General features: G+C 41.6%; 2 protein-coding genes across 6 annotated transcripts in view; one reads left to right on the top strand and one right to left on the bottom strand.

Moving 5' to 3' along the window:
* The first annotated feature begins 20 nt into the window (after positions 1 to 20).
* On the top strand, positions 21 to 6,884 carry melk (maternal embryonic leucine zipper kinase). Its single transcript, XM_029505978.1, has 18 exons — positions 21 to 151; positions 240 to 351; positions 446 to 531; positions 857 to 973; positions 1,078 to 1,221; positions 1,309 to 1,377; positions 1,733 to 1,825; positions 2,077 to 2,175; positions 2,371 to 2,439; positions 2,667 to 2,765; positions 3,038 to 3,124; positions 3,304 to 3,435; positions 3,576 to 3,731; positions 3,892 to 4,183; positions 5,089 to 5,176; positions 5,641 to 5,797; positions 5,979 to 6,082; positions 6,186 to 6,884. Exons 2-18 carry the CDS (start codon positions 273 to 275, stop codon positions 6,361 to 6,363), a joined length of 2,049 nt encoding a protein of 682 aa, XP_029361838.1. The 5' UTR covers positions 21 to 151; positions 240 to 272; the 3' UTR covers positions 6,364 to 6,884.
* A 9,176-nt stretch (positions 6,885 to 16,060) lies between these two features.
* pax5 (paired box 5) overlaps positions 16,061 to 25,934 on the bottom strand; it is a 49,648-nt gene continuing 39,774 nt past the window's right edge. For 4 of the 5 annotated variants that reach the window (XM_029500707.1, XM_029500734.1, XM_029500724.1 and 1 more), the window contains exons 9-11: positions 24,039 to 24,125; positions 22,732 to 22,818; positions 16,061 to 21,115 (exon numbers count right to left, since the gene is read on the bottom strand). In XM_029500707.1, the coding sequence (XP_029356567.1) occupies positions 21,033 to 21,115; positions 22,732 to 22,818; positions 24,039 to 24,125 (257 nt within the window). In that variant the 3' untranslated portion in view covers positions 16,061 to 21,032. The remainder of the gene's footprint in view (positions 21,116 to 22,731; positions 22,819 to 24,038; positions 24,126 to 25,934) is intronic. The other variant, XM_029500715.1, reaches the window with a different exon arrangement.

The raw sequence follows: 25,934 nt of genomic DNA, 5'->3' as shown, positions 1-25,934 counted from the left end.
TTCTTTTTTTTTTTTTTTTTTTACATAAACTCAGGTACTGTCCGCCACGTTTCTGTTCGACCTTCGGTGGAAGCGACGATTTTAGTTGGAAACGATTCCGCATTAGTTAAGCTAGCGAGCTAGGAAGATTTAGTGAAGAGCGCTAGCTAAGGTTAGCAATGGAGTATACCAAATCAGAGTTATCACCTTCAGCTGAATATCTCAACGTTGTCGGTGTAACCCCTTTCCTTTCGCCGCAGACAGGTTTATCGTCGAGCGGCTGCTTCGGGAGGATGCCGGTGGAAAGGACGGAGAACCGCGGAGCCGACGAGCTCCACAGATACTACGAGGTGTATGAGACCATCGGCTCAGGTAATGGCAATATGAATTATTCACCCAGGTCTGCACTTTTAATGCCGACACATTGTCCTCTCCAAACTGTCATGCTTTTGTTTTTGCTTTTCAGGTGGCTTTGCTAAAGTCAAGCTGGGTCGGCACATCGCCACAGGAGAGAAAGTTGCCATTAAGATCATGAATAAGAAAGATCTTGGGGTGAGCCAAAAGGAGACCATTTCACTTTAACAAACAAACGAACAAAAGTTTAAGATGTTGTCGTGTTTATTTTTAACAGTTAATGATATTTCCAAATTGTCAAATTACCATCACGTCTAACTTAATTACATTCGTTTAGGTTTTCTTAAATATATATTTAAATGTGTTTTCCCACATAGTTTGTCATCCTGGTGTCTACAAAATATTGTTTCAAAATTCAAACAAGGTACAAAGGCTGATTCATATCCCAAGCACCATGAAATAAAGGTTTTTGTAAAAGCAAAACACAATGCATACTTAACATTTCTTTCTGCGTTTTTCTCAGGATGACCTACCCCGTGTAAAGGTGGAGATTGAGGCCATGAAGAACCTGAGTCATCAACATGTCTGCCGTCTTTACCAGGTCATAGAGACCTCCACCCAGATTTTCATGGTGCTGGAGGTAAGCACACACACGTAATGAATTTGTTTTACTGTGAAGGTGATGATATCTCATTAATGCATTTCACTCCTTTGTGTCCCCCTGTGCTTTCTATCTTCTCTCAGTACTGTCCAGGGGGAGAGTTGTTTGATTACATTATAGCAAAGGATCGGCTGTCAGAGGAGGAGACCAGGGTGTTTTTTAGACAGATTGTGTCAGCAATGGCCTACGTCCACAGCCAGGGATATGCACACAGAGATCTAAAGCCGGTAAATGCAACCACTGACTGACGGAGGAAGTGAAGCACAACGTGTCTTCAATAAATATCTGCTGCAATATTTCTCTCTGAACTTTAGGAAAACTTGTTGATTGACGAAGACCACAACTTGAAGCTCATAGACTTTGGCCTCTGTGCTAAACCTAAGGTACAACATCACACTCCCTGCCCCCATTTCCGTGTGTATCAGTATTTAGATTTAAAAAAAAAGGTGTGAAAGGAATTGAATAAGTTATAAATAAATAAATAAAAAAAATCCACTGATTTAGAGGCAGAGGCAAACCTAACTGGCAAGTGAAGTACAGATTTTACTCTGCAAGAAAAGGTTTTGTCCTCTCACAATCTAGATTGTCTCTCTCTCATTAAAACCTTTTTATGAGACCTGCAGGGTTTAATAGAGATGCTGATACCTAAATAAAAGTGTGTGCAGATAATTACAGAAGAAAATCTGGGTATGCATTCTTTTTTGTTGTCTATTTATCATCTAACTGTTTCTCTGTTAGGGAGGTCTCGGTTATGAACTGATGACATGTTGCGGCAGCCCTGCCTATGCTGCTCCTGAGCTCATCCAGGGAAAAGCATATATCGGCTCAGAGGTGAGAGGTGTATATGTTTGCAACTTTTAGAACCGTTGGGGTTGCAATTTCAAGATTTGTCCTCATTTAAACCCGTACCACTTAATTTTTTTTCCATCTTAAGGTTGGTGATTACCTACCTGATCCACAGCTCTGCTTTTTCATGGTGTCCTGATCATATTTGCTGGGGCATGACTCAGTGCAACTGAGCTGTGAAAATCTGGCTGTAACACTTGAAGTTGAAATATTGCTGTGTGATGTCTAACACACAGGCTGATGTGTGGAGTATGGGGGTACTGCTGTTCGCTCTGCTCTGTGGATACTTGCCTTTTGATGATGACAACTGCATGGTCCTCTACAGGAAAATCATGGTAAGGGAACAGATGTGCCAGTAACATTTTCAATCTATATAATATCAAGTTTTCTAGGGTCAATCCCCACAGCTGTGTTTTGCCCTTATAGTCAGAATATTATCACCTAAGCATATCCATAAATGGAGGAAATCTCTATGAAACCTCTGTGGTCAGTTCTGTTTGTGATGTCTTTGTGTATGTTTAAATCCTCAGAGAGGTAATTATGACAACCCACGGTGGCTCTCTCCAGGCAGCATTCTCATTCTCAACCAGATGATGCAGGTACATATTCAAGTCATTTGGTTTCCCCTTTTATCTGTTTTTGTTGTGTCCACTCTGCTCCTTGGTAGCCACAGTCTTTTAATATTGTGGGTCAGAATTTTAACAGAAATAAAAGAAATATTTTATTTAATTCAAATAAATTTTTTTCTTTAATACAACTTGCTAAGAAATAGATTGGAGTGAATAATGTTCTATACTTAGTTGTAGTTCCTGTGTGTGTCCTGTAGGTGGACCCCAAGCGACGTCTTAGTGTTCGACAACTGCTGGACCATCCCTGGGTGGTGAAAGACTACAACAGCCCAGTAGAGTGGCACAGCAGGCAGCCGGTACACTTGGCACAAACACACACCTTTAAATTGTATGATAAATGTACAAACCTAACAGCAAAACTTTATTACTGCAAACACAAGTAGATTTTAACTAGTTACAATGATGCATAGTTTGTGCCCTATTTTATTTCAGCATGTTTCTCAGTACCATGATTGCCAATATCAACATTATTTTTTGAATATTGGCATTTTATTATCCACACATAGAAAAGTATAGCGAGTTTTGGAATTTCTATTAATTGAGGTTTCTCGTTTTTGTTTTTTTGTAGCTTGGCCACATAGATGAGGACTCTATCACTGAGATGGCAGTCAACATGAAGCGATCAAGAGAGAGTACCACAGCACTGGTGAAGGAGGTGTGTGGTGTATTAAATGCATAATAGGAATAATAGGAATGATGTTTATTGTGATTATCAGTTCCTTGTCAGTTGGTTCTGTTGTGTCTTTAACAGGGAAGGGTTGTATATATTAAATATAATGTGTTACAGAGTTTCTATCAGTTAAATACATCTTTCTTTCATCTTAACTCCAACAGTGGCGGTATGACCATACCACAGCCACCTACCTGCTTTTGCTATCAAAGAAACAGAGAGGAAAGCCTGTCCGCCTGCACCCTGAGCCAGCTGTCTGTGAAGACTCCTGCTCTCCTCTGCACCGTGGATTGCAGGTCAGGCTCACGAACGAAACTCCCACAAGCCTCAGTTCTCTGTTAACTTAATTTTTACGCCCTAAACCTTATTTACTTCCGTGTGCTGCTGTGGACTATTTCTTTATTTATATAATTCTTTCTCTCTTCCTTGCTCTCAGTCTAGGGACATCCTTCATTTTAGTGAGGATGAAGATGCTGTGATTGTGGGATCGTTGGACTTAAGCTCAGAATACATTGATGATTGTCCATGGATTTCAGTCACACAACAAGGGTTCAGAGGCCAGCCAGATGGACTAACAAACAACAAGAATGTGGTATGTGAAATTTGGGATGGATATGGTTTTTGCTGTGTTTTTTGTTCCAAAAAGGTAAAGGCATGTTTTGATTTGTGTCTGTATTTGCTTGTGAAGGAGAATGACTCCAAGCCTTCTAGAGAAATAAATTCAATATCACATTTTGCTCTTCCTCATAAAGAGAGTGACATCTCCATCAGTGGACAAAAGATGTGCTTATACCACAACTCCAGATAGGGGTCGAGCAACTACACAAAACCACCAGAAGAGGAAGGACAGAGACCAAGAACAAACCAGTGAGAACAAGGAGAATATTGTTGTTCAGGAGAAAGAGGTTGAGATCTTTGCATTGCCTCTTCCTCGAACTCCAGCGTCCAGTAAGAAGAATGCACGCCACAACAAGAACGTCTTGACCACCCCCAATCAAAATGCTAATGCCATTAACAGCAAACCCAATGCAGTCACACCTAAAGGTAAAAAAAATCTCCTGGTTATTCAACAAATGGCTATTTGTATACTGTAATTGGTTTGTGTTGAAAACAAAAGAGAAGCTTGAAGTACAATCGTTATTTGATTATTTGCATTAGCCAATTGCCCCTCTCTACGTTGTTCTATTTCATTTATCTGTCCCTCTCTCTGTTTCATGCAGCTCTCATAATCATAAGTGCCACATCCACATGCCACACATTTGCAAGTAAATTGTCTTCTGGTAATAAACTCATTTATGTGGCCTGTTTTTATCCCAAAGCCACTCATATTTTTGTGGTTTAGCTGTCATTACGCCACTGACAATGGACACAGACACATTTATCAATGTCAACTCAAAGGTGAGGTTATTATCAGAGAGCTAATTCTATTCACTTATCTGCAAATGAAGGACACTAATATGAATGGAGAATCATTAAAGTCCTAATTATTTGTCAAAGTGAATTTTGTGCTCAAATGTCCAGCCTCATTAGTTTCCATTATAAACTCAGTCACAAGCCGCAACACTGCCAACCTAGGTGTTAAATCCTCCTGGCTTGACCTGCGCTCTATAGAGCAGCTTCCTCACCAAGCTACAGTACAGACACACTGCCTCTGACATTCCTGTTCACACACGCCTGCACTGCGGTCTGTGTGTGGCCGTCCCAAGGCGAGTGCTGTGACAGGTGTAACTGTCTCTTTCCTCTGCTCACTGTCCCACGTGGGCTGTAGTGACATGTGTTCTCTTGCCACTAAAGCCTAGCTCTGTTTGTGTGTGCGTGTGTGTGTGTGAGAATGAACAAAGGGTCTTACCGATAACTTTGTAGATTAACCCCATCTGACACAAGATTAGCCTTTTATTTCCTCATAAAATATACTGAGGTCAGAAAAATAATATATCTGTGTCTTGCAGGTGGCAGCGCTTCAAAAGAACACAAGAAGAGAACTGAGAACAAGGAGCTGGTGAACATTGAGGTACTGGCCTTCAGTCCTGAGAGAAGGTGAGGGGTCTGTAGAATGGGAAATACCCTGAGCTGGGAACTGCCTTTCACCTTTTTCATTATTGAAATAAAGACGCTGCAGCCTACATTGATTTTCTACAATAATATGTGCCATAAAGCTGCAAAAATGGTTACAAATGTGACATACTCTTCACAATGAATGTTTGTCTGATTCTTACCAGGAACGCCAGCAATGCTGTCGCTTTCAAGATCTTTTAGAATTGAAAGCGACATACTGCCACTTTTAAATGAATGTAGGGGGAACACTGTCGGTATAATACTTTCCCTGTGAACTAGCCAGGATGTACTTGTTAGCATGGACACTGTAATGCAAACAAACGTGCTATTTTTATTATTAATGTTTTAAAGTATTAGAGTAATTGAGCCACTGAGAGGCACAGGATAGGATGACTTTCATCAGATGCTAAGATAGAGCGGTTAAATCAGACCATGTGTTTCCACAGGTCCCGGTCTCTGGACATGGCTGGTACTGGAGACAGTGGGAAGAAGAAGAGAGGAGGGAAGATGTTTGGATCCCTGGAGAGAGGCTTGGATAAAGTCATCACGATGCTTACTCCGAGCAAGAGACGAGGCCTTCGAGACGGCCCACGCAAGATCAAGGTATATGTATTTAGGTGCCATCATGTTTGTTCACAATTGCATAAAACAGAGAAATGAACAAATCATCGCTTTTGATAAACTGGGACCAGAGACTGTTTTAGTATGCTGCAATTGGTAAATGACTGTGAATTGGTTAGTATTTTAATTTCAGCATTCCTGACCAGTGTCTGTCTTCCTCTAGGCACAATACAATGTGACTTTGACAAGTCAGACAAACCCAGACCAGGTTCTAAACCAGATTCTCTCCATCCTGCCAGAGAAAAATGTTGACTTTACACAGAAAGGGTAAGAGAACAAACCTTTAATCAAGTTTCATCTCTCCCATTCCCTTAACCAGACCAGAGGCCTCAGTCTCCAATAAGAAACTGTTTCACTCTCCTGCTCATAGGTATACCCTAAAGTGTCAGACCTGTGGCGACTTTGGGAAGGTGACTATGGCATTTGAGTTGGAGGTCTGCATGCTGCAGAGGCCAGAGGTTGTCGGTGTCCGCCGCCAGAGGCTTAAGGGAGACGCTTGGGTCTACAAACACCTGGTGGAGGACATCCTGTCCACATCCAGTATATAAATAATGCACTCTTCTGAATTCACCACCACCTGTCAGACTGTCTGTTTTGTCAGTGATGACACACCTTTATCTGATGTAGAGATTCTTAGAATTCATGTTGATCCTTTAATCCAAAAAAATAAAAGTTCTCCTTAGTCTGCTTTGCAATCTTTAGAGTACTTTTACATCCAGATCTTTTACATCTATTGTTTTACCTTTTTTTTTTTTTTTCCAAATTAACCTAAATAGGACCAGTCAACCCTCTGGAGATGAGTGCATGCATGTATGAAATGTATTTATAGTATACCTTCTGGCTGCTTGTTACCATATTTATGTCAGGATGTTATTCTCCCTTGGGAAGTGCAACATTTTATGTAATAACACATTAACATTACTAATTTAGCTTTTTAATATATGTTGCATTTTTCTGTCATCATGTTTCTGTGTTTTCAAAGTGTTTTTCTATTTGTCTTTTTCTTGTTTTCATTGTTTGTCACAAGATTTTTATTGAAAATGTCAAAGGAGCAAAATAAATGATTTCTACTAAGTGTAATATGCCTGAATGTTTGGAAAGGTTGATTGAGATATATATATGTATGTGTAGTTGTGTGTGTGTGTGTGTGTGTTCATCTTCTAGTTTTCTCTCCTCTTTGGTGCAGAGATTGATGGTGATATTTTCTAATTCTTTACCACGAATAAAATGAGCGGTGAGAGGTGTCGCAGTCCATAGTTCTCTCTCACACTTCGTCTGCTCATGTGCTGCACACACGCTGATGAGGGTTATTGTTTGAATAATAGAAAAGTCCAAGTTTAGCATTGTTATGCAAAAGAATTTCGACACTTGTTACTGAACGGAAGGTTTCTGGATGTTCTGAATTAAGCGAGCCACAGTGAAGGGTAATGGATTAGCTTTGATGCTCAAAATGGTGGCTGATGATTGTTATGAGAGAGGTGGCTGTAGGAGTGTGATTGTTATGAGTGACTGGATGACTAAATAATGATCATTGGCTGCAGCATCTGAACAGAATAAAACAGCAGAGCCCTGAGACTCCCCTTCCCCTCCCCTCCCCTCCCCATGGGGAGACAAGATGCCACTTAGTCATGACAGTGTTGCAGCTGATGGGCATTTATTTGTGGCAGATTCTCCTTGGCGTCTCAGCGGGGAGTGGAAGGGTAATGGTTGGTTGGGGTGGGGGGTTAACCTTAATGGATTCTGAGAGAATGTAGGGGGTGAGATGATAATAAGGTTCGAGTTGAAGTGGTAAAAGAAAAATCCTCTTAAGCCTGTATCCTCTGTGTTATTCCGCTGCCGCTAATGATGCCTGGCGGGCTGAAGTTGGACCGTCACAGTTGTGTGTGAGTGTGTGGACGGCAGCTCTCCTCTCCTCCAGCCGACTGAAGGCACGGCACAACGTCATACCTGTGACGCTCTTCGTCAGACGTTTTGGATCTGTATCGTAACTCTTAATGAGTTAAAACCTGAGTAGGTGAGCAGGTGATTGTGGCACATGGCCTCTAAAAGGATTGCTGTTGTTCCTCCGTTCAAACAGGGGGCACTGCCACGACTGGGCCATGCCTGTTTGAATCAGTATGAACAGAGCATGTCTTGGGCAAAGTCCTGTGCTGGATTACTGAATTAAAGCTGAGACACTTTGCACATTTCAAGGCGCAGGGAAACAGAGGCAGGCCCTTTTAACAGCATCGGCACCAGAACACACAGTTTAGCAGCTGCATCGGGTGAGTAGAGATGCACTCCTTTTGATTGACCTGCTATCATCATGTTGATAAATTGGACAGACATTGCCCTGCTATATCATGAAAGTAGGAGCCGGGATTAGATAGAATTAGATTAGTGGATTTATTTCAACTTCTTTATCTTTGTCCTCAGTTTCGAGAGTTTAGAGGTTCATTGGAGAAATGAGGCCTATCCTGACAGTCGCTCTCATTCTTCTGTTCATATGTGAGTTTATGTTTCTTGAGAAATGCTATTACACTGATACGGTTCAACAGTCTTGCTTGCTTTTGTTTTTGTTTTGTTTTGTTTTGTTTTTGTTTGTTTCTAAGGCAGCTGTATGACACCATTTCTTTCTCTCCTTTTTTTTTTTTTTTTTGTTCTTCTTTCTGCTTATGTGTACCTCTAGGGCTCCACAAGGTGCAGACATCCAGTGACACTCATGGAAATTCTTGTGAAGTAAGTGAGTGAAAATAGTTGAGGTGACTGATTAGGCCCATGAGCAGCACAACCGGTCTTTATCTGTGGCTCTTGAGCTAAAGGGCTTCCAATATCAATGGAAAAGTACATTTATGCTCCTGAAATGCTGGATAATTATACTACTTGGGGTCTCAAAAATCCTTCATATTTAGTAAACTGAGAGGATAGTCTTCATTTTTAAGTGGCTGTGATTCAGATATTTCCCTCAGGAGTGAGTTAAGAAGGCAGAAAGCAGAGTTTAAAGACAGTGAGTAATGTACCAGGTGGCCAGACAAACAGCTCTGTGCCAGATAATCTTTCCTTATGTTTGATACATAATTTCTAATAATTATCAAATTCTTATAAATTACGTATAGATTTTGTTTGTTTGTTTGTTTGTTTTTTTTACTTGTTATTTAGTATGCTTCCTGACCTCAGTACAAATTTCATTTCATGTGCAAACATCCAAATGACAACAAATCCAAAGTGTTAAAATGTGATAATATAATCTGAGCACCGCTGCTACTGGTCATCGGTTAATATCAGTCGTTTTTATCAGTAGTGTCATAGCCACTTTGTGTCTGTTCTTTTCAGGCTGCATATATGAGTGAGGCAGCGGTGTCTGTCCTCTTGTCTCCTCTGTCTCTGTACTCCTGGTTGGTGTCCACACTGCTCAGACTCGTCGTGTCTGGCCCTGCGCTCGTCCTCAGCTCCCTCCATCACACCCTCCTGTTGCTCCTGGCCTGGCCCTGGTGCCTTGCAACTATCTGCGCCTCGCTGCTGTTGACTGGTCTCCGTGTTTCTCTGTACCTGCTTCACTTGGCCCTGGTGGTTGGCACAGTGGCCATTTTGGTCCTCACGTGGCACAAAATGGGTGACAGTGAAAGACCAGCAAAAGAATCACTGCAGCAAAGCTGTTTGTTGTAGAGTTGTGTCCTAAGAGTGAGCTCTGCTGTAAAATGATATTCATGCGTGCGTCTTTGAGTAAAACTTCTTCTCAGTTAGTTTGAACCTGCTCTTACCCTCATTTATCTAATGAACGTGCAACTGTTGTAGATTTTTACATAGATTCTGGGTTTAAATTGGCTGTGGGATGGGAAAAGCTCTGATTACTGGACGTCCTCGTGACCCAAATGAGGTTGAAAATACATCTGCTAGTTGCTTCGTTTACAAACAACCAGTAGTTTTCCACTCATCTATCTCTCTCATTTTCTCCTTCCTCATCTTTAAATGTGGCCTCCAATTATCTGCGGATTGTTGTGCTCTTTTCCTCCCATTTGTGGGTGTTATCATTAGACATGTCTGTCAAATGCAGAGGAGAAAAAGAGAGCCATATGAAAAAATCGTATGCATTCATTGCGTCTGTGCCATTTAAGTGTGTGGGTTTATTTTTTTATTTTTTATTTTTTTTACAGTGGATTTCAACAGTGCAAGGCATCCACACCACATTCCTGGAAAACACTAATAAAGGGAGTTAACAGGGAGAAAAACTAGATGCGGTGTAGGCATCAGGCCAAGGCAGCGGTTGCTCGGTCAACCAGTAAACAGTATGTGCTGACACATTGTGGCTCTCAGATCTCAGGGAAGCATTAAAAATTGCATGAAAAAACTATTTTATCAAAACTATTAACACTCCAGCCTGAGGGTGTAGCTATAAAAAGTAATGGGTGAACTTTCTGTGCTGCTGTGTGTGAGTGCGTCTGAAAGAGACAGACACAGACACAGAGACAGAAGGGAAATGAGGCTGGATCATAGAGATTTATTATATGGCCGTGGCATCCTAATTAGCATAAAGACTGGACCGGCCCACTCAAGCAGAGAATTAAAAACCCTAATTGTGCTGTCAGCCTTCCTCTCTCTTTCTCACTGTTGACTCTACTCCATTCCACTCGCATTTGTCTCCTCCCGCTCTGCGCAGCCTCTCCTCTCTGCTTATGAAGTAGCCTGCGTCCATGCTGTTTAATTGTTGGTGATAAATGGGAAGTGGGATGTTTGTAATTGTCTCAGAGATGGGGGGGGGGGACGACAGAGATCGTTTGGAGGAAGGATAGGAGGAGAGACAGAAGAGTTTTTCTATTTTGAAAGTGGAGAATGAGAAGGCCATTTATCAAATGTGTGTTTGAAGGAAAGAAATTACCTTGGCAGACACAAGCGAGGAAGCTTTAGTGAGAATTTGACCCCCGGCCAGACTGGAGCTACAAGGAGCCAAGGTAGTTTGCAGTATATTGTCCTCCCATGTTTAGGACTTTCAAATTGTCAGCTTATCACAGAAGTCATACAAGTTAAGAAGGATGTGGGATTGTTGCAGTTGTAAATGCCAGTAAATACTCAGGTAGTTACAAGAATGGCACCAGCCAAAAAAAAATAAAAAAAATAATTCAATGTCTTCAGCAAGTGATTTTTACATGATGTGAAGGATCGGTGTTTCTTGGGTTTTTGGTCATTTCAGTGCCAAGTTGGAGTTTTGAGAAAAATAAAACCACTCCTGCGGTTATTAGGACCTACAAGTTGATGTAAACAGCATTTATAAGTTAGAAGATGGTGTTAGACAACTTTCTTCAGTACATGAATACAGTAAGAGATTGGGGAAAAGAAAAATCTTTAATGAAGGGTTAGTTAAAGCATTTATCTTCTTTATTTTTATTTGGTTGTTTTTCTTGAGAACTAACACAGGAATGTAAGAGCATTGACAATAAAATATATCACAATAGGTCTGTGAGATGACTCACAGGACAAAGACAAGGGTAAAAGAAATGGCCCCATGAAAAACAAAGCAAAAAAAAAAAAAAAAAGTGTAATACTGCCCACACTCTTTCATCCAGGTCATCACTGGGAAACGAAGTCCAAAGGTACCACAGTAACACCAAAAGCAACAACCAATAACAAGTGTCCATATTAGCTGTATTCATTTATTTCCCCAATTGGAAGTCATGCTGCTACAGTACTAAAGGAGTAACAAAATAATCAGCAAGAGGGAGGAGAGACACGTGAAACGAGGAGGAGGGAGAAGGAGGGAGGATGTGAGGCTCAGCCCTGTTGGTACGTCTCTGCTGTCAAAGCCTCTGCTGCAGCAGCAGATGAGGTTAAGACTTAAGAGGCCGGCCCTCTCATACTGTCTCTCCCTCAGCACTGACAGCTTGTGGACGGACACACACACACACACACACACACACACTCTGCTCACAACATGTATTGTCTTAAACTATGCACTTTACCCCAACATGCTACCTCCCTTTTAACCTTTCTGTCCTTCCTCTCTATCTAACCTCTCTGATTCTTTCTTTTACCCACTGCTTCAGTTTCTATTGTTTCTCTGTTTTTATCCTCCTCCTTCCCTCATCCTCTCTCTCTCTCTCTCTCTCTCTCTCTCTCTAATTGGTCTGCGCTAGGTTAGCTTAGACAGGCCTATTCATCATAAAACTATCCTCAGAGACAAACCCTCAGGGAGCGAGGGGGAGATAGACGGAGTCAGACGGGAGGGCAAGAGGGTCTGCCGCTTGTCAACTCACTCCTCTCCTCTTTTTCCCTCCTTTCTCCCTTTTTCTCCCTCCCTCGTCTCTTTGCTCAGTTTATTGATGTCAGTTTTGTGGAGGGAAGATGTGGGTAAGTGAGGGAAGGAGGGGGCAGGGAATGTAGGCACATTAGTTAGGCTATTAGTTCAACAAGCTGCTTCCATGCCTGTCAGTGGTCTGACCTACACACACACACACACACGCACACACATCTGACATTTGTTACATGTAGTATCTGTGTGAGAGAGCAATTGTGAATGACAGCCCAAGGAGGGGGAAAAAAAACTTTACATGAAACTAACATGGCCCGTCATTCCTGGTGTCTGTGGGTCCTTAATGAGTGAAACACAGCACATAAGCACTTTGTACGAGCGTCGCTCATCTTTGTCGCTGTTTAATGCATCTCTGTGACTTTAATGTGCGTGTGAACATGGACTCTGCTGTAAAGGGCAATGAGAAACATGTAAAGGCTCATTCGGGGAGGTCCAAATGTCTTTTGTGATAATGTCAAACCACCTTTTTTTTTTTGTGGAATGTCAGAGTTTCTCCTCATTTGATCAGTTAGTAGTCAGACCGATGGCTCATTTCACTCTGACCCTGTACAAGCTTTGGTTTTAAGGATTTGCTCGAGCTCCACAGCGATTGACCCCGATTATTAAAAGTAACAATTAGGGTTAAAGGTTAAAGATTAAAAATAAAGTACAACAAGATTTAAAACCATATGGGTGATAATGGATTTTCACTTGTAGGGAAATTTATTTGTTTTTGTATCTAAGACCTACGCCCTCGAACAATTTTGGATTCATGTCCAACACCATCGGTTAGAGCCGATGCAAGAAGAAGAAGAAGGCTGGACGTGTGCAGCATGTCTGATGTTTGTGCAAGAAAGAAGAGTTTGTGTTGTCGAATTTCCTCTTTGTCAGTGAAATGGTGGGTGCGTGACGGATCTTCACTTTCGTCAATCACATCATGTTCCCATCATGCTTCCGCCTGTCAGCAGTGCGCTGGATGAGCGCTGTTACTGTAATGTATATGAACGAGGGTCAACGCCCAAGATGTAATAAATAAATGAGTGTGAAATAGAAGATGGCAGCCAGTGTTTACATGTCACTACATGTCATGTTCGGTTGATACCTTCAGTGATGTTTCTCAGCTCAGACAGGAGAAATGCAGCAGTAGAGAAACGGTAGAGTGGTTTGTAAAAACAGCACCAGTTGAGAATATACAACATACGTATGAGCACCTTCCTGCCCCGTCCTCTTCTTCTGTATGTTGTGTCAGTTTCTCCTTTCCTTCTCTGGTTTGATTCAAAGGCCCTGCTCTCTCACTCGTAATACCCCCCCCGCCTCCCCATGAACCCATCTTCACTAATCAGCCAAGGCCCAATTATTCTCAGTTGGCCCCTCACATTCTCTTTACAGGAGCTCAGAAGGGCCAAAATATACCAATGCTGACTGACGTTAATTTGCATGACTTCTTGGCCTCCATAAGTACCACTGTTGTCTGTCTCCTGCTCTTGTATAGGAAGCAGGAGTTTGGCGAGGAGGGGCTGAGGAGGAGAGGTAGAACGTGTCAGTACTGAGTCATCTTATGTAATCTGGAGCAAGATGAGGAGAGTAAAGAGGGCAGAGGGTGTCGTGCTGCTTTCTAACTAACTAAACACTGTCAAATTCACCTTTCAAACAGACAGCAATCTGACGGTTCAAACATGAGCAACGCAAAATACATTGATGGAAAACATTTGGCAAAATTCCTGCAGTCCAATCATTATAACTTGCTTCTGCATGATTTTCCATATAACCATATGTTAATGATAGTTAACCAGACAGGACTTAGACAGGACTTTCTTTATGAAACTAAATCCGACTAAATACATCGATATTTGGACTCTCTGTCCCTGTGCAATGACTTCTTTCTACTGATCTGCATATAATGCATTTTTATTGTAATATTCAGCCATTGTCCACGGTTACCTGCTGATAGCATTACAAATTAATCAATTTATCATTAAAATCTATGGCTAAATATAAACTCCATGTCATCATTAGTATTACTTCCATCTTTGTGTGTTGATGCTCACCATACAAGTACAACACAAACTGAAATACATGGGGAGTCTTTATCCTGCTATCTGACTTGAGCATACTTTCATTATTTCAGCTGACATTGAACAGATGAAAATATAATGGTCAGAAACAAAATAAAAGGAGCAAAGCTATCTGGCCTTTAATTGCTTGTATGATTCAAGCTGTAAAAACTTAGTTTGTTGTCATTTCATTCTGTTTCAACATTCAGCCTTTACGCTATCTACCAGAAATTGCATGCAATGATCCTTTAAAGTTGTATCTTGGGAAAGAAATCTAAAATATATGGCGACATTGGCTGAGGCTGCTGGTGCGGTTTGGCCAATCAGAGACCCCCCCCCCCCCCCCCCCCCCCGTCCTGATCCCAGGAATAACAGTAACAGTAACTTTCAGGTGTTTATCCTTCTTCATAAGGTGAACCCGTACACAAGCAGCATTTGGCAAGAAACCAAAAAATGTGCCTGTACGCTCGGCACACATGCACACACAAGAACGCACTGTGGCATCCTGGTGTCTTGGGCAGGCACCCAAACTGTGGACAGCCCGGCCTGTGTCTCAAGCTGGGTATGTGCTGTTTTCTGTGTGTGTGGCGTGTTGTTGCCATGTCATGGCTTGTGTCCTATTATCACCCCTCTCCCCATACCTCCCCCTCCTCTTTCCCTCCACACACACACACAAAAACCCCCACAAACACAAACACACCTGGAGTCGGCCAGCAGCCAAGACTGCAGCCCTGGGACCCTCCATTCACTCAGACTGGTGGGGTAAGGGAGGGAGTTCAGCCGAGTCCCTCCCTTCTCCCCCAGACAGATGCCCCAAGATGAGATTTGCATTCCCAAGATGGAGGAGCAGCTGTGGGGTCACACTGAGACGCAAACAACCTCCAGCTCTAGAAGCCCCCGACTGTCCAGACTGAGGCTGGATGTTTAGGAATGTGACATTTACACCAGCAATAATTATGTGTGAGTATTCTATGAATGTATGTTAATTAAAAATGCAGACAAATGTGAAGCTACACAAAGACACAGAGGCTTTATTTTCCAAAAAATTATTTTTTTATTCTGAAGGACCAATAAAATTATGGCAAATATTTACAAATAATTACTTCTTAGCTTCACATTACAGGTACATAAATTGAATAATTCACCAACAACAGTCACTCAGGTGGACGGATGGACAGGTACACAGACTGAGTATGAAGAAATGCATCAAGCAAACTGTAATTTAATATTTCACAGTAAACTCAAACCCAGGAAATAAAATAAAAATATTATTAACAATAGAAATATAGAAAATAAGCATAATATCAAATTCACCATTTATTTCCTGTTTTCTGAACACTATTGGTCACAATTCAGGAACGAAAAAACAAAACCAAAGGGAAAAAAATTCAAGAAGAGAAATCAAGTGACATGATATCTTTGGCAAATTCGCACTGCAGTAAAATACATTCAAATATTAAGACAACACACAACACACAAAGAGAAAAAACACCAAGTTTTGTTTGTAACTACTAGAAAATTGAATAAAAAACATACACATTTTCTTAAAGAAGCATTTCTTTTACTTTTTTTAAATCTTCCCCTCCAGAATATTTGAAGGCATTTCTTATCTTCATTTTGTGTTTGTATCTGTAAGTCTTTTCTGCTATTTTATATGTTTTTTTGTACAAGAATCTATCATTTAAAACAGGCATCACAGGCTTTGGTGAATGTTACAGATATGTTTTCTTTTGTCGCATTTGATTTTAAAAAGAGCAAGATGAATAATTGAAACCTAATTTCGTCTTTGCGTTCTGGTGTATTTCTTTCTGCCGTTTGTTTGTTCATATTTTTCATTTATTATTTTTTATACCAAAAACGGCACAGATATAAATATCTCTTAACACCCCAAATAGGAAGCCATGGACACAAAAAAAACCAAACTCCAGATTGTTACACAAAAGGCCACAGTAAGGTGAAAAATCATGTAAATTTTTTTTTTTTTTGATTGAAATATTTGCTTAAAAAGCGCAGTCCATTTTTGTAGGCTGAGTCGTGCGTATTTCTCCTCTTCCACAGTTGAATAATATTAAGATGTACAGAACATAGTAACACTTCAGTATGAGATCTGTCCAGAGCCTAGTTATATCAGCAAGCATGAAACAGATTGTGCCACTAATTGCTGTCAAGATGTCATGCTGAAATCCCCTCAGGTTTATGAAGGCAGTAGCCTTCTTCATGGATTCATATTGAGATACAGTCAGGCGGTACACACTCACTGAGAAATCATAATAAAGAAAAAAAAAAAACTTGTTTGCATTTATTTCAGTTTCCTATTTGACTTGAAGCTGGGACAAAAATTCAAGCTGCAACTGTATTCTCGTGGACAGTAATCTGTGGCAGTGCTGGAAATAAAACATCTTAGTTTGTTCTGAAACTCGTGTTTATTTGCATCTGAAATGCTCTTTAGACAAAAGAAGAGAAAACAGAGGGTGAGATATGATCTCATGGACTCCTGTTGGCCAAATAAAGATACTGGCAGCAAAATTGCCATTGAAATGACCTCGCTTTGGCACAAAACACCCTACTTCATTCCTATGCAGAATTTCTGACAGGACAGTGAGCATCACGTCTGAATAGTCGGAGAGAAAAGTAAGAGGAAAAAAGGATTAATAAGGCTGTCTGAAGGAAGAAGGAGGACTTTTTCAGGAAGGTCAAGGGCCTGAAATCGAAAGAATAGTTTTAATATTCCTAATCCTGGTGGTGTGGCAGTGCTACAGGAGGGACAGGAGGGGGAGGGTGGGGCAGTGCACGAGATATGATGAGATTAGGGCTGAGGGAGGGGAAGAAAAAAGCTGGGATGAGCTTCTGATGGCACAGCAGGTTTGGCCTCCCCTGGGGAACACAGGGGCATGAGAGGAGGGGCAATCACCAGTCTGCAAAGGACAAAGGGAGGGAGGGTGTGTGTGTCAGTACTTATATTTACCTGTGTGTGTGTGTGTGTGTGTGTGTGTGTGGTCTCTGCCAGCCACGCTTCCTATAGTACCGCCCACCATGACAGACTCCCTCATCGCTGCAATCAATGTCATGGCTGCCAATCGAAATGACGGCGGACCAATGAAAAGTCCTACCGCCATGTGAATCAGTCAGGTCAGAGCAACGGCAAGGCAAGCAGCGTCACTATGAGATGCATAGTTAACAAATAATCCTGTTAACGTGTCTCTGGATTGTTGGCTACACCAGAAAACAGGCGGCGCAGTTTGTCCTGTTTAGTGTTGCAGCTTCCTGTGAGCAGATGCAGGGGGCTCGACCGGATTCACCTCCTCAAGGAGAACGAGTTTCAATCAATATTTCCTCATGTTTACAGAAGTGTGTGTGTGTTTGTGATATCTAATGTGTCCGTGTTTTTGGGAAATGGATTTAATTCACTTGTTAGATGCCCTGGTTCATATTATATATATATATATATGTATGAGCAGATCTAAAATATGTCTGTTGCTATGTCTTTTTTGATGTTTTGTGCCTTTTTTAGTGTTCACTCCTTGTGAGGTTAGTGGGGTCCAGTGAAGCCCCAAACCAGGGTGGTATACTATGTATCGTGGTCCTGTACAGATACCACACCAACTTTGGACATTTCAGTCACAGATGTTTACATATTGAAGATTTGGAAGAGGAAGAGTAGAGAAGGTAAACTACCCAATGAGATCTTTGGTAGCTGTAAAATATCAAAGAGACTGAGGGTCTGTGCCTCTATTAAGGCTGTACTTGGTGGTTCGGCTTAAATGCTCACATACTCAAAACCATGGTAACATGCAATGTTTAGAAGCAATAACGCTTATCGAATCAACAAACCAGATGAAACGTTCCAGGGATCTGAATATCTGCACCGAATTTTATGATCGACATCCAACAGCTGCAGAGACATTTCACCCTGAACCAGCTTCAAAACTCATGGTGGAAACAGAGAAATCAGGAATCAGCTGTGAGAGCAAAGCTCATTGTCAGAGGGAGATGGCTGGTTGTACTAAATTTAACATGAATCTAGCCAGTACATTTTATTATTTCACAGCTGTTGGATGTCTTTTTCTCCCAAGCCTGGTGAATCTCTACGAAATCTTCAAAGCAAATGAGTTAATATTTTCCACATATAATTATTCCGTTACAAATTTGACAGTAAGATATGTGACTGAAATGTCCATGTGATGGGAGATATGCAGGACTGTGAGGCCTGTCATAGATCCGGGTAGGTCCTGTTATCACAGCTGAAATTTCTGTTTATATATTAAAACTTAAGATCTGATGTTGATATTGAAATAACTCTGCTACTTATTTCTGAAAAAAGATTGATATAATCTAGCGATGCTGAATCTTGTTTTAGCGACACGTGGTCAGTTTGGGCGTAGTTGATATATAAAACTAAAGGCACAGTCCTTGTTTTTAGCTGGTGTGGTTCAGGTTCAATAATGCCTCAGAAAGATCAAGAGAGAAAGACAGAAATAAGGAAAGGCTCCCGCTGTTGTGCATGCTGGGAGCACACCAGCTGAGCCATTACAAGAATCTTCTTTAGAGTTGTGTATGCACAACTTTTAAGGTCTACAAATGTAAAAGGATCCACTCTATCACTATTTCGAAACCCTGAAACAACAAAGATTGAGAAACTAACAGTTTTGTTCAGTGTTCATAGGTCATATAGCTATATCTTATGTCTCACGCTGCAGATTTGGTGCCTCCAATCTGTTAGCTAGTAAAACTACACGGTAGCAATGAAGCGCTACAGTCAGCCACGCATACCCAGAAACAAACAAATAAACAAAGATATGTAAACACTGGCAGACAATGGCTAAAACAACACCACACACCTCTTAATCTTTTTTTTTTATCATAAAGAAAGCTCCATCACTAAAATCTAAGTTCAAATGTGAATAATTGAAATTGCTATTGACATTGTGACTTCTCGTTCACCGAGTACTGTACAAATCTTGTATGGACATAAGTGAGACAGGAAGCTACGTACAGGTTTAGGAAGATTTTGCCCCGTCACAAGATCAGCATCATGGGCCCTCAAACATTTTGGAGGGGTAACGCGTGTGGATTTCAAATTGGTGTTGAAGGGCAAATCTGTCCTACTCTGTCTGTACCTTGAATGGGTAAGGCCTCGACCCCGGTGTCATGCATTGTCACAGTGCAGAACTGATGTAGGAGACAAACAAAAACAAAAACAAAAACAAAAACAAAAACAAAAACAAGAGAAGAAAACAGTTTCACTTTTTTCTTTTTTCTTTTTTTTTTTTTTTCACAAAAGCGATGCTTTTATAGAAACAATTTCAGGATGTTTAACAGCACAAGGACAAGCACTCAAAAAGGGGAGAAGAAGTGCTTCATGGATCTAAACGGAAGTCAAAAAAGTAAAATGGCGCCTTTAAATAATGATTGAGTCTCTTTGTGCTTTTGTAGTTTGTCAGCCGATCCACTAGGGGGGCCCATCTTTGGGGAGTTTCAAGAGAGAAATAGATAGAGAGTAAGAGAGAAAGAGCAAGAGAAAGAGTGGGTGCCACTGCTGCCTGGCTCGTCTTTTGAATATTCAGTAAGCAGTTAAAAATGGCGTATTAGTAAATGGCACCTGTGTCAGCTGATACCAGGCAACAAACTATAAACAAGAAAATTGCAATCGGATCACATTTATAAACAAAGTCTTTCATATTGAAAGTTTTTAAGATTTCATATTTCACTGCATCGTTGTCGTCATCATCATCATCATCACTATTCTAGCACAACAGCGTGACACAAATAAATCATTACAGGCATTCACTCTCATCAAGGAGTGCAGCGCAGAAAAGCTTAATATATTACTCTGTGTCTCCTCCATTATAAATAGCTCTTGATCAGGACTAAATCTTGGCACGGGAGGCAGGATAGCACCTTCCTGGTTGATTGGATTTTGCTGTGAGGTGAACATTAACGCTGGCCTTGTTACAGTCGAGGGCTCAGATTGAATCCTGTGCTTTTCTGAGGGGCCTGTCCATTGGTCAGTGGCAATCAAGCCACTTCAAATGCAAATGTGGATTTGGGGACTGAGATTTCCCCGTTGAGCCACTGCAAACACATTAGATTTGACTTTTTGTTAAACTCCACCCACATCGCAGTTTAGAACCTGTAACGAAGCACAGCAGACCTGTCACGCTTTGTGTTTCTCCACGACTGTGAGACTGTAAAGCTTCACAGTCATGAAAGTGGGTGGAGCTTAGCAAACGTCTGTGAAACTGAACGCTCCCATTTTAAACAAGGGAATCCCATTTATGGAGTATTGTGATCTGTGGGGAAATGGGGCAAATCTACAGCAAAGTGACTGGAAAGATAATGACTGATGATTTTGGTCATGCAACGTTATGGGCCTTGGATTGTCTTTACTCTGTAGCATGGCATAGAAAAGTGATTGATTGATGTTGGGTCATAGAAATACTGTTTGAAAAAGGGATTTTGGTCTAATGATCTTAGATTATTTCATCAGAAATATTCCAAACCTGAAAAGACAACATTTCACCCAGGAGATCACAATACAGTTACAATTTCAATCACTGCTGAACACAAATTCACTGATGTCTTCGATTTGTGGATGATGGGTAAAAGGAAAGAGGGATACAAAGCCTTGCTACATCATGGGATTTACTTGCTAATGAATCTTACACTATAGCCATTCGTGTGACCAACAGAGTAATGTAACACCTCTCATCTCCGTATCTCCGTGTTGCAGCCCAGCAATGCATTTGTCGGCGTGTCAATCAAAAGACGTCTCAAAGATCACTGAAGTCAAAAATTTGTGCGTTGGCATGTTTGTACTGAGCAGTGACGGTGCTATACCTCCCTCCCTCCCTTCCTCACTTGTTTCCTTCCCTTCATCCTCCTCCTCTCTCAGGAGGAGGGGTCAGTGACGGTCGTAGGCGGAGGCTGTTGCAGTGGCTGCAGGGCCCGCCCCCCTCGATGTCGCACTGTAGTAGTATGGCGACCCTTGGAGGGGGGGAAAGAGAAAACACCACGGTAAGATTTTTGTTCAATTCGATCAAATACAGCAGAGAATGAGAATGACTTTAAGTAGGAGATGGTCCAGTTCAATGCAACCTGGGTGTCATTCTATAGTTAACCTAATTTCAATTAGTTAACACTCTAGCCATCAACTGACTTAGTGAACATGCTGCACATATGCCAGGTTAACTAGATATTTAAAGCTGTACTCATTAAATCTAGTCAGATGGGGGCAGTACAACAAGCGGCAAAACTACCTATATCATACATATGTTACTAATCTAACACAGTTAACTTGAAGGCAAATAGCTGGCTACAAAACCAGCAGCAATAAAGTGTTAATCTTAAAAGGACGTGTCCTCGGGGTCACTTGGGTGACGCAGAGTGGGTTTGTCAGACCCTTTTGCTGCTTGACCAAAGTGAAATGAGTGAACCACAACAGGAAAGTTGCAGAATCTAAAACAAACAAACTATCAAAAAATAACTCAAAGAGACTGAAATGTTCCACACAGGTGCATGAGAGCCATGATATAATACAAGTGAGAGACTGACTGTCATGTGGCTTCAGTCAGATTTCCTTCCCAATTGAACTCCAAAGCAATTCATAGATCTCAACAATTACAGGAGAATGATTGTTAAAATTGCAAAAATAGGACCCATGTTGTAATGAACCGGAATTATCCTTTAGGGACGTGGGCTTACTGAAATACAGCATAAATGTGGAAAGAGCAGCTTCAATTTTCTGTCAAGATTATATTTTACTTTGAACGTGAGTAGAGAAAGGCAAGGATGAGATGACATGAGCCGATGAAGCTAATGACAGAAAAAATTAGTCTCCCTTTCATGTAAAACCAATAAAATGAACCCAGTCTACCTCCTTACATGCCTCCCTTTCAATGTGGTGCTCCTCTCTCTCTCTCACACACACACACACACACACTTGCATTATATCTTAGTGACAGTCTAAGCTGACACGCTGAGTACGGCTCTACTACTTCTGATCCCTTGAGTCTATTCTCTCCTCGGGGAAGAGGTCAATTCAATACTGTAACCTCTGAGACACAGAGCTACTCACATTCACACACCTTAAAACACAGACAAAAACACCTTCTTAGACACACACACACACACCTGTCTCTGTCACTTCCATCAATCAGCCAAGCTGTGTGTTGAAAGGTTATGTCTGTCCATAGTCCAGGTAATCTCAGGAGGCTCTTTGGGGAAGTGAGGCATTAAGCTGGCCTGACAAACTATTTAGTCTCACTCAAGACTCCGAACGCCCTCTCTCCTCTTCTGCCTCTTTATTTAACTCCTTTTTTCTTCCATTTTCCACTTCTTCTCTCATCCTTCCCTGCCTTTCTTCGTATCACAGCCTGTCTGTTCCCCTGCCATCAATCTCAAACCCTTTAGTGCCTCTGTATGAGCAACTTGTCCTCATATCGTGTCTGCTCATCCGTCATCTTAGTAAAGTCTCTTAGAGTTTCTCCCTCTCTGCCCCGATCTTTTTTTATTATTATTTTTTACCTTCCTCTGCACATTCACCTTTTAATTTGCCTATACTACATTGCTCTCTCTTTCTCTTTGTCTTTTTCTCCACCTACCTTGCATCTGTCCTGCCTGGCTGGTGAAGAGACTGGAGGAGCAGCCAATTTCCGTCCCCAGGAGAGACCCATAATCCTGCTGAAACACTGGGGACAGACGGGTGGAGGGAAGGAGGGAAAAGGAAAAGTGAGGAGAGGAAAGGGTGGGGCACAGCTCTGACCCTTCTCACCTATTGACCTTTTACACCGTCACCCCTTGACCTTTTCACCTTTTCACCTTTAAACATTAACCCTGAAAAGGCTCCCTGGACATTGACTTTAACACTGACTTAAGGTTCATTTCTCCTGTTAAACACAGCAGCAAAGATGTGAGGACACTTTTGGGATGTTACTTTTTAGTTTGTATTCGTTTAACTTGAGGTGTCAGTAGTTAGAATAAGGAGTAAAGAATGAAACTGGTCATGATGTACATTGGTCTTATTGTCAGTCCATCCCATAACATGTGTTACTCCGTCTCTACCCAGCTTGGGTAAAAAAAAAAGAAAGAAAAAAAAAGATGGTGAGTAGTTTCTGTAAACTAAATGCATATTGTACATTTTGTATGTGAGATTGACGCAAACTGCCTTTCTGGGTTTTGTTGACAGCAAACTAAGTATAAAAAAAGCTAGAATAAAGACTTTAAGCCTAAACCCTTATTGTTGTCCAATTACTCACAACAGCTTGAAAGTGAGTGAGCAGCAACATGATCTGCACTTAGCAATATCAACTTCAGAATGAATTTATCTGCATGGCCACTGTTAATACAACCAGGCTGAAGAAGGATGTTGAAGGGAAGAAATAATTTACTCAGATAGTTGAGTTCAGATTAACGTCAGGGTGATCGTAGAAAAAACTCAAAATAAATGGCCAGGGTCAGCTTCCTCCTGAGTGTAACAACAAAAACTAAAAAAATCCAAAATGCAATGCTGATGAGATGCAGATATAGACTTTCTAATCTGTTCCTTCCTTCCTCTCTCGCTCTCCCTTTCGCATTCTCTCTCTCTCGTTTACTCGAGCTCTCTGGTGTCCTCTTTTTCAAATCCATTCACACTCCAAATTGCCGGTCTTTAAAGAAAAAAGAAAAGAAAAGAAAAGAACTTCTTGCACAGAACCATTAGTATGTCTATGTTGTATTGTACTGTACAAGTACAATACAGAATGAAATGTAATGAAAAAATGAACAGCGCAGCATGAAGATACATATTACAAGAGAGTATTAGAGAAGCTGGAACTGGGATGTGAGATAGAATGAAATGAAATTCATTGATGCAATTATTGATCCAGTCCTTGTCGGCCGAGCTGGCTGGAGAGATATGGGATTCACCTACCTAATAAACTGGGGTTAGGAAATCTCCACGACTCGTTGTATGTGGAATACTGAGGATGAGAATACGGACTTCCAGAAAAATCTCCGCCTGAAAAAGAGAGAAAAAAGCAATATAGAATATTTAGAAGCAACACAGTATGCAGACAATTAAACATCCTGTTCCTGTTTTTTAAACTTTTATTAGATATCAACGGTGCTATAGTTTTGAATAGATTGTTTTGCCTTCTATTTTTGTATTTGTCTACGCATCAACTCTTTTTTTTTTTTAGATATTTTATAGCTATTCTGAATCCCAGTGTTTCTCACTCCAACAGTATTCAGCTCTGCTTGCGCTGTACTTAGCATCATCTGTGAAGGGTGAAGTCCAGACTTTATTTTACCTTCTTCCATCAACGTCTGGACACTCTGGTGAAAATTCAGGGGTCAGAAAACCTGAATAACGCGTTCAAAGCTTAAGCCAAAGTAAGTAAGAGTACTCCAGCCAGCTGTATTCAGGATGGCTAACCCAGGCTGGAGCCCGTCGTTAACAGTAAAGCTCCAAACAAACTGTATTTTAACTATGACTTCTTGCGTGGGCCATTCGTGTGCCCGCACAAAACCAGGCTTGGCGGTAGATGTTCTGTCTTTAGGGGTACTGACCAACTCCTGCTCGATGTTTTCAACAGAACACTTTGAGGACTAGTTGAGAGTGATTCAGCTGGAGGGCTCAGTGAGACTGAAGTGGTCCTGCCATGCAGTGGATGATAGCGTAGCTTTTCTCCCTCATTTACTACTTACTGTCTGGGGTCTACTCTCCTTCTCGTCTTCCCTCCCACGTCTCCCTTCACCACTTCCTCTTTATTTTTCTCCTTCTCTCGTTCTCTGGTCCGCCTGAGTACAGCCTCCTCGTCACCCTTCACATCAAAACAACATTCTTCCCCATTTTTTCCTCCTCTTTCCCCCCATCTCTCCACTGACTCGCTCTCTTTTTACCACTCTTTTGCTTTCTTTTCTCCTGAACCTTCACTCCTCCCAGGGGGATCCCTTTCCCATAGCTGACAGTCACAGACCCTGATGCCCCCTCCCTCCAATCCCCCCCACCCGTTCCTACTCTTTCCCTCTCGTTCTGTCGGTTCTGCCTCACTGCGCTCCTACACCCCCTCTGAGTGTCAGCCCCCCTGCTGCAGAGAGAGACACAGGGAGACAGGGGGAGAGAAGAAGAACAGCAGAAGAGAGTTGCTTGCTTAATGAAGGTATGATATTAGACAGAGCGGACAAAAAGGAGAATAATTTGCCTGAGAAGTGCTGAGATAAAACATGGTGAAGCCAGAGAAGCAAAGTTGGGAGATTATCTCCTCCACTCATTCCAGTCAGCTTGTGGATTCAGGCAGCTTCGTATATTCACTGAGAAGAATTTAGATGTCGAGACTGTGTGTGTATGTGTGTGGTTAAGTGTGTGTATGTTTGGCTGTCAGGTGGGGTCGGGACGTGGTCTCCATGGCATCCCTGGGTGCGAACATCCTCCCCTTGTCATCACGGTAGTGACGGCAACGTGTCAGGTTGTTTAGGAAACGAGGGGAGGGAGTCGGGCTGGGGGGGGGCTCAGGGGTCTCCCTTGTGTAGCTCAGTGTCAAGGTCGCACATACACACACACACACACACACACACACAGTCAAAAACAAACACACGTACACACAAACAATCGCATGCCAACACACACAATAACATACACTAAGAAAAACACACACAAACACAAATATGCTGTCAAACCTGAGGACAGGATGGGGTGAGGGTACAGGCCGACAGGGTCACCCATCTTTAGACGTGCTGTTCCTACATGTCCACTGAGAGTGTGTGTGTGTGTGTGTGTGTGTGTGTGTGTGTGTCACAAACTGAACGATTGGAAATACAGAGAGAA

The sequence above is a fragment of the Echeneis naucrates genome, chromosome 1, assembly GCF_900963305.1.
Source record: "Echeneis naucrates chromosome 1, fEcheNa1.1, whole genome shotgun sequence".
Lineage (NCBI taxonomy): Eukaryota > Metazoa > Chordata > Actinopteri > Carangiformes > Echeneidae > Echeneis > Echeneis naucrates.
Note: the sequence above shows the minus strand (reverse complement) of the source record. Positions and strands in the feature narration are given on the sequence as shown.